This window comes from Apaloderma vittatum, unplaced genomic scaffold (genome assembly GCF_000703405.1).
Source record: "Apaloderma vittatum isolate BGI_N311 unplaced genomic scaffold, ASM70340v1 scaffold31711, whole genome shotgun sequence".
Classification (NCBI taxonomy): domain Eukaryota; kingdom Metazoa; phylum Chordata; class Aves; order Trogoniformes; family Trogonidae; genus Apaloderma; species Apaloderma vittatum.
The window spans coordinates 1-8,923 of NW_009699007.1; the positions used below are offsets into that span (position 1 = coordinate 1).

At 56.4% G+C, this 8,923-nt stretch overlaps 1 protein-coding gene across 1 annotated transcript; it reads right to left on the minus strand.

Annotated features, from left to right (window-relative positions):
- Window positions 1–737: 737 nt before the first annotated feature.
- Window positions 738–7,428, minus strand: LOC104280546 (55 kDa erythrocyte membrane protein-like; the record flags this gene model as incomplete). Its single annotated transcript, XM_009878220.1, has 6 exons — window positions 738–844; window positions 1,127–1,323; window positions 4,525–4,593; window positions 5,748–5,833; window positions 6,849–6,927; window positions 7,261–7,428. Coding segments are annotated over 6 exons (706 nt in total), but the record flags the coding sequence as incomplete, so codon positions are not given.
- Between the last annotated feature and the right edge of the window lie 1,495 nt (window positions 7,429–8,923).

Genomic DNA, 8,923 nt, shown 5'->3' on the forward strand with positions numbered 1-8,923 from the left:
AGGAGCTCATTTGCGGGAGGAAAAGGACAGCAGCAGCCTCACAGCAAGGAGCACGTGAGGTGTGGAGGCCGTGCTGAGGAGCTGGACCAATTCTCCAGGGCCAGAGCTGCTCTCACTCATCAGGATAGTAGGACCTGGGAGCTGGGGAGGGAGGCAGCAGGACACCGCAGGGAGCCTGTCGCTGGGGGAAGCTTTATTTTATCTCGCTGATTTACGGCCTTGTTTGTTGCTGGTTTGGAGCTGCAAGCCGGGCTAGGAGCCAGCGTGTCCTCAGGCACCTGCCTTTGCTGGCCCAGGGCATGCTCAGCACAGGGTGTTTGCACGGGTGGGGGACCCCACCAGGGACACAGCTTGGCAGCTGTGGGGAGCAGTTTGGGCTGCTTCCTAACTGCCGAGCAGCAGCAAGGCCACCGCCTGCCTTGCGTTCAGCAGTTTGAGGTCTGGAAGCCTGACCTCCCGAGGAGCTCTGGGCCAGGAGGGATTGTCACCACAGGGGAGGACAAGAGCTCAGTGCCTGGCTCCTGTGTAAGCCAGTCCCAGCTGTTGCACTACAGAGCTGTGCAGGGACACAGCTGTGGCCACCTGAAGGGACTCAAAAAAGCTGACAGCTGTGGGGTATCCTCCCGAGGTCCCACTGCCAACACAGATGAGCTGTTTGATCTGACCCCCATGCAGGACAGCCCTGCCCAGAGACAGGAGTGATGGCCAGGTGCAGCCCGTTACCTGCTGACACTTACTTGAGCTGTGCTTGGCCAGGTATTTATCTTTGCACTTCTTCTTCTTCCCAAAGGGGCTACAGCTTGGGGATTCGCTCTGACTGGACTGGGACACACTCGCCACGCGCCTGTAAGAGAGAAGGATACCACCATAGTCTAGCTGTCACCCCGAACCCTGGGGGAAAAGCAGAGCAGGACTGTCCCTCAGACATGTAAGGGCAAGAAAAGCAGGGTAGCTGCTAGGTCACGTAAAAGTTCACGCTGCAGCACATGAAGGGGACGTTTGGCTCCTTTTCCCAGCAGTGATGCTGGTGCTATGGGTAGCATAGGTCATGCTCCTGGTAGCACATGGTGAGCGTTCCCACCTCTACTCCCAGACCCAGCCCTTCTAGCCAAATCCAGGAACCTACCACTCCTGCAGCTCTGGAGAAGGGATGAGTCCCGCTGACTCAGTGCAGGAGCCCTCCACCCGGCCCTGCCACCAGTTGCTGTCATCCTTGTTTATGATTTGAATCACGTCGCCAGTCTGAAACTTCAGCCCCGCTTCCTTGCAGGGGATCAGGTTGTCCTTTTTAGGGTCGTAGTCAAACTGTGCCCTCATGAACATCTGCAAAAGAGAGAGCAGACCAGAGTCAGCATGGCCATGCCGAGTGGCTGAACTCGGTCACATCCAGCTCCCGGACCCACGTGGCATCTCCCAACAGCAACGGCAGAGCCAGCTCCAGGCACAAGGCTCCTGCTCCAGGAGGAACGCCAGCCCCCGCTGCTTTCCAGGCTCCAAGAGGTTGGGTGGGGAAGGAGCTACACAAACGCTGGGGGAATGGACCTGCTGAGACGTGGTGACAGATGAGACAGGCAGGGAGGACAAGGAAGAGATCTTGCTTGTGAGCTGAGCCAGACAGAGATGAGTCCCACCACGCAGACCAACGCTTTGCACAGCAACTGGGGTTTGCCACGGGGTGAGCTGAGAGGGGCCATCATGACAGTGCACCCCGCCAACCCCGTGTCCTGGGGACCCCAGGGAAGGCTACATCTCATCCCCAGCTCCAAACTAGCACCAGGAGCTCCCCCTGCCTTTGGGGAGCCAAGGCCATGGTGTCATGTCCATCCCTGCGTGGGTCTGTCCTGGCTTCTTCAGCATTAGCGGCTCCTACAACACTCCACTCATCACAGCTGCAAGTGGAAATGAGCTGCTACTTCTCAGGACCCTCCTGCAGCTGGGGAAGCCCTGGGGAGCAGGAGCACATGAGAAAGTGGCCTTTCCCCATCCCTTCTGCTTGCTCAGCTCCTTGGGAGCTTCCACCAGGACAGTCCATCCCGCTGCCTCCCCCTGGCCTCAAGCCCTCCTGAAGCCAGCTTTGTGCCCCTGCTCTGTCACTGACCCCAAGTATCTTTGCAAGGTCAGGAGAGAAATGACATGTGGCTTCCACCCACAGACCTTGTTTCCCTTGTTTTCCAGGGAGGCTGTTCAGGAAGAACGCTCCATCAGAGAGCAAGAGAGTGGGTGAGAGTCACCTGCCCGCTGCAGGAGGGCAGGCCATGCATGTGCAGCCAGCATTTTCTGTGCTGCTACTTGCTCTCAGTGCCTGGAGGAACCATTTCTTGTCTTAGCAGCTGCCATTTGTCACTGGACAGTGCACCCAGCAAGACCAGGACCAGGTCAGGATTAGGGTGGGGCAAAAGCCAAGGCATGGTATGGAGGATGAGGAGTGAAAGGGAGGGCTTAGTTGAGGCTGTGGCCAAGCACAGACCTCACATTGCCGTTGTCTGTCTCCTGGGGTTTTCTTTGGTCCTGTGGACCTGAGGCTGCTGTAGCAAGCGGGCAAAGGGAGTCACGTGGGGTAATGCCTACGTCCTTTCCTCAGATGTGCTAGGCAAGGCCTGGAAAGTCATCTTCCCTGGGTAGAGTCCTTGCTCCTTGTTCCACATTAGAACAATTTTGCACACCGTGTCCTCCTTCAGCAATGTTGCTGGAGGCACAGGACACGAACGCAGCTCCCTTTCACTGCCAGAAAAGCAGAACGCACGGATCAAGCTGTGACACGAGACCTCTCACAATGGAAAACAAGAGTGGAATCTCCTTTCAGGAGGAAGACGGATGCTTTGAAAGCATATTCTGGCATCAGGGAGCTGGTCATCAACACAAACACACAAGGGACACACCGCAAGCACTGCCCAGGCACCTACCAGGTTGCTCCTGCAACCCTGGTGCCCCAAGCCAGACACAGCCAGGTCACTTCTTGGAAAACCTTTCCTTACACCAGTTAAGAGTTACCATCAGACAGCTCCAGGCATCACTCCTGGACTGCAAAGGACCAGCTCCAAATGCAAAGTGCTTACCTGCCTGTTGCAAGCCCCCTCTCTGGGTCTGGAAACCCAGGTACTGAGCACGCTCTGGCATGAGAAGCCCTGGTCTTTAAGTCAAAAGGCTGCAGTTTGCACCTGAGAACAGGCTGGAGGTGACCTTGAGAGCCCTGAGTGCTCAGTGCATCTTCTCATTAGGGCCCTCCCAAACAGACACGCCCCAAGAGACACTCAGTTGGCCTCTAAGTGGCTGCCCGCCAGGCTGCAGGGCAAGCCAGGGCAGGGGGGTATCGTGGTGCCAGGATCTGCACTGTCCTGCCTGCCAGAAATGATCAGGGGTAATTCAGGACTTGAAACAAAGCCAAAAGTCCACCCTCAGAGGTAGATTGCAACAAGCAGAGACGGGCAGCCCACGAGCTGTGGTTCTGGGGAGCAGACAGCACCATGGCCCTGGACACAACAAGAGGGAGGGCAACCGCTGCAGGGAAGGAGTTTTTCTGTGTCCTTCTCTGAGCCCACAGCCAGCCCTGGGTGAGCCAGAACTCTGTTCTTTTTCTCAGAGGTAACTTCTCCCACGGCACTGAGCTGGCCTGGCCGACTGGAACCAGGCAGTACAGGCGGACAGCAGAGACGGGCAGACACGGGCCAGTGTTTAACAAATACATGCAAGGCTAGTTGAGCTGGAACAGGAATAGGATGGACTGAACAAGAAACAGAGAGAGTTCTCACTTGCCATCATGTTCAGAGACTTGTGGGTAAGGAAGGAGGGTGACATGGACTCCTCAGGCCATCCCAACACCATCCAGCCCCCACCTTCTACCTCTGAGCTCCTCTCTCTCTCGTCTGTGACCAGAAGGGGTCTGCTGGGGCTGGCTCTCGCCAACAGAACAGAACAGTGTCCCAGCCACCACACGCTGAAGTCTTGGCAGAGGAGCTGACATCAGCCACAGCAGGACTTCAAAGGCAAAGTGTGGGAGGTGTCACTCCTGCCCTGGCAGAGGCAGTGGTCACAAGGAGCTGGTTCCTCTCCCCCACCACTTCCTTCCTCCCACTCGCTGCTCACAAAGCCTGCTGGTGGCACCCAGTTACCCTCCTTGTGGCTGATGCACCGGGCATCTGCGATGGAAGGGAGCAGCAAGAGCCTGGTACCGCACCTGGAGGTGCTGCTGTGGCCCCGTAACAGATGTAAAGCAAGTCTGAAGGTGGCAGTAAACTCACACCTCCTGGTGTGCACACGCTGCTGCCTTCCCATCACCAACCACAGCGGTTCAGGCATCCCAGGCCCACACTGCGCAAATAAATCCATACAGGACCAAAATCTGCTTGTTTGCAGCGATGCAAGCACGTGACGGGTCCCTTCATCCTCCAGCAGCTCAGGCAAGGTGACTGAGCAGCCTCCCCTCATCCTTCCTGTGGCTCAGCACAGCTCTCTCCCCAGCACTGGTTTGCTCTGGTCCCACAGCCACTTCCCAGCACAGCCCGAGGGTCTGGCAACCGCACTTACCTGGAGAGCAGGGAGGCGGCTTTGTTGGTTGGGAATTACTTTTATTGAGACCATCCCCTTGGTTTCTTTCTAGTGAACAAAGGAAGGGGAGAAAGAAGAGTTGGAGGATGTGATGCCTGGACAGCAGCAACCTAAGCAGGGCACTGCTGAGTGCCAAGACTCACAAAAGCAAAGCTCCTGGGTGCTCCCAGCCATGCTGTGATGCTGGACACCACAGCCTGGCCAGAAACACACTCTGCTGGGGCTGGGCTAAGAGTTGTGGCAGCACAGCTTTGCCATGCTTGTCCCACCCCCGTGGCAGGATGCCAACACCCCCACAAGGGACTGGCTCTGGGCACTGCATCACCAGAACAAACACGGAGATCCGTATCATCCCCAGACTGGCTGGCCCCGTGGGGAGCCTGGAAGGAGAAGCTGGTTCTGCCAGGTCCCTTCCATCTGTCCCTTCCATGCTGGCCTCCCTCTCTCTCTTGCCCTCCTGGTGACATCAGAGGCACAGCACTCCTCTGCCTGCCACAGGCCAGAGGCACTGTTGGCTCACATGTTTCACAGACCTACAAGGTCCTGTGGGGACAACCACATCTGGAGGTGTGGAGGGGCCTCTAGAGCCAACCACACTTGTTGGGAGGCAGGCAAAAATAAGTTCCTCCTTGGTCCCACTGTCTGGAACACGGATATTCTGCAACCAGGCAGGAGAAGACCATGGCACTGCAGCAGGGCCAGGCCTCCTGCTTAGGCTGCTGGTGAGTATCCTCAGCACCACCATCTCCCTCCATCCAGATCCCACGTTTGGCGTAGATCAGGATGGCCTCGGTGTGTGAATCCAAGGCAAGTCTGAGACCCTGCCCAAAGCTGTCTCTAGCAAGGGCCTGGCAGGATCACTGTGATCTCAGCAGCAGAAAAACGGCACCAAGGTGACCTGTTGTTGCAGCTCAGGTCTGCAAGAGTGGCCAGTGCCACCAGCCTTGACAAGCAGAGGTGGTTTCAAAGCCCGATGCACAGTTGCATGTGTCAGGGACCCAACCAACCGCCTTTGCTGCTGCTCTCAGGGGAGCAGAAACCAGCAGCAAGCACAGACCACCAAAGCCGAGCACAGAGATTCACTGCTTGGTCATATTCCAGCACCACGGCACAGCATCCCTGGCTCCCGCCACATCACACAGCTCTGGCTGAATGTTCAGCCAGCATATACATCTGCAGCCCTGCCAAACACAAATACCTACCAGCATCTTCTGCAGTTGGTCAACTGAGTGGTTGCTCACACTCTGCCCATTGATTTCTATGATTTCATCACCCACGTGAAGGGAGCCTGCCGGCAATGGGAGAAACATGAAAATGCAGGACCGGACAAGAACCGCTCACCAAACCCAAACTACACAGCCCCACCAGCCTGCTGACCCCCTGGGCAAGCTGTGGCCAGGACATTCACGTGTTTGCTTGGGCAATGCTTGTGGAGTCACACACGTCACCTAAGCACACGGGATGAAAGCACGAGGAAAACGGATTCTTCCCCCTCCACCCGATACACATATTTCACCCAGCGTGAAGGTCATCAGGCTGCTTTCCGTCATGTGTCCTTCAGTGCTTTAGACTGTTTCAAAGATATTCAAACCCAATCCCAATGACCTGAAGCCAAACGACAAACTCCTTACAGGGCTCTTAAGCCAAGCGTTATTGACTTAATATGTTTTCAGTTTATATACCCAGCCAGATTACAGCCACAGATATACTGCTACAAATCAGGCTCCAGTAGCATTATTGGAATGGCTCCTGGGTTATTTTGGCAGGGCTAAGCTCAGGCTTCCCATTTGGATCCGAGACTGGAAAAGAGGCCTCTTCTTCTAAGCACAGAACATCTCACTTCCATGCCCCCTTGGCAAGGCCCGAAACCAGAAAATAGCACCTAGTTATTTCTTTTGGAGTCTTCTTTTGGTCTGCAGAGCCAATCCACAGCAAGCCTGTCCCACCTGTGTACCTCAGGAACGGGAAGAGCTTCCCCTGCAGGCTCTAGGGTATGATCTATCTCCTGTTACAGTGACCCCATCACAAGACTGAGACAGTCAGTCTCCAGTTCCTTTTTGGGAGAGCCCTTCCTCCAACCTTTCATTTCTCCCTAAAGCCTCCAGCGTATTAACATGACAACCATGCAGAACAACCAGCGATTCCCAGAGTTCCTGACATATTCTAGTGGAGGAATGGACACAGACAGATCTCCAGTCATAGCGGGAAAGCCAGCAGTACCAGGGGACTGCGTCGTCTCCGCTTGGAAAGAAACTCGCTGCAGACGTGCACCCTACACACTGCCTCCACGAGACTTTCATTACCTTGTCTGTGAATCATGCCCCCATGGAAGATCCTGGCCACCATGCAGCTCTGCTTGTCGTTGAGCTTCAGCGTGATTCCCTGGAAGACAGGAAAATCCGTGACTGCTCGCCGGAGGGGAGAGCTACGTCCGCTCCAGGTCCGTGTCCACGGTGGGTGGCGCAATGGCTGGGGGAAAGCCCCCTGCTTGGCCAACCCAGCCTGCTGGAGCTCCTCTTGGCACAAACGTCACCACCCTTGGATGGGGCTCGCTCCAGGTCCCTAGGCAGGAGACGGAATCCAGCACCTTCTTCCTGTGGCCAAGGTCTCCACCAAACTCCTGCTTTTCCCCGAGGCCAGCCCGTCGGCACAGCTCTACCTGCCCCTCCACCCCCGCTGGGTGCCACCAGGCTTTTTGATCTTGCCACCTCTCACCATGGGCTCCTCTGTGACCTTCTCAAACTGGACGAGGCGTATCTTCCGCACCTCACGGCCGTTGCTGTGCGAGGGGCTGCCCAGAGTCGCTGAGCCGTTGGTATAAATGTCCTCAGTGATGGCATTTGGGGACTGAGTGATGGCCTGTCGGGGCAAAACAAAGACGGGGGATTAGGGGCTCCACCTGAACGGGGCCTGGGAGTGCCTGTTTCCCACCGTGGGGCTGAGCTACTTCACTGTGTTGGGGTGCCTGGGGTGCAGGTGGGGCACAGGGGGAGGAGAGACCCATGGGCTGGCAGAAACGACAGTAAGAGCGAGGACAGAGAAAGAGCAAAAGAGCTTCAGCCTTGAAGATGTGGATGGGGGCTTTTTCTGCAGTTTTCCAGCCTGGGAAACATGAGAGGTAAGAAAACTTTGGAAAAGCTACAGGGAGCAGAAGGCAAAATTGTCCAGAGCTGATCATCTTCTGCAGCAGTGAGTCCCAAACCCTACTGGTGTGTGGCAGCAGCACTTGGCCCACAGCTGGCTTGTTGCAGAGCATAAAGCCCAGTTTGCAAGTCCAACCTTTCCTCATCTACATCAACAGGCAAGTGACATGATGCAGAGCCAGGTCCACATCCAGGCCCTGAAGGCAACATGCTCCAGCCAGAAACCTCCACATTCCCCTTCCCAGCTCCCAGCTCAAGACCAGCTCACGCTGATGGAACTGGGAAGCCAAGCAGGGGCTTTCAGCCATGGGGAAACCTCTGTTCTTTGTCTCCAGCAGCTGCTGGCACCTGGGCATGTGGAGGGTGCTTGGGGTCCTGGGCAGAGACCTCCAAACCTGCCCTACCATGCAGCAGGGACACTGCAAAACAAACTGCCAGCTCCCAGTTTCAGAAAACTTGGTGCAGTCCCATCAAACCCCTCAGGGATGCTGAGTAACGTTTCCACACAGCTCGCACACGTGCCAGTTTGGCCCCAAATACACTGGACTACCCTTAAGCCTCTCCCAAATTGGGTGCAGGCCCATCCAAACCCAGGTCCAGCTTTGATCTGCAGCCCCCGGCTCACTTTGTCAGCATGCTCAAACCCTCACGCCAGCTCACGACGCAAAGCAAACCCTCTCAGCTGCCCCGGTCCGCACCACACTGCCAGTCTGGCTGCCCAGTTTGCAGCTTGCACCCTCCTTCCTAGCACCAAACCTGTGGGGACGCTCAGGCAGCTTTAGTCCCGAATCAGCGACGTGACATGCCCTGCCCAGCCAGGCAGAGCAAATCCCTCTCCCTGCTGCATGACAACTTGCCAAAATCTAACTGAGCTGGACCCCAGGGCTCTATGCCAGCGGCTGGGGAAGCAGCAGCCTGACCCCACCACCCCAGTTTGCTCTCACCCACCGCCAGGACTAGCCAGGTCGGCAGGAGAATTACTGGCAGAGAGGGGCAGGCCAGCATCAAGGCACAGACGCTGTCACAGCCTTGATGAAAAGGTGTTGGCAGGGCTGGGGTGGGAAGGGCACAGGGAGCTGTGTGCCCACGCTACAGCAACAGGGAAGATGAGCGATTTATTTTTAAGCTAACTGCTTCTAAAAGAGCCAACCAACGTCCTCCTCGGAGGAAAAAGGCGACGTGTGGGCTCCAGCTGCCAACAGCTAAACATGGAGGAGGAGGCTGAATCCCAGCCC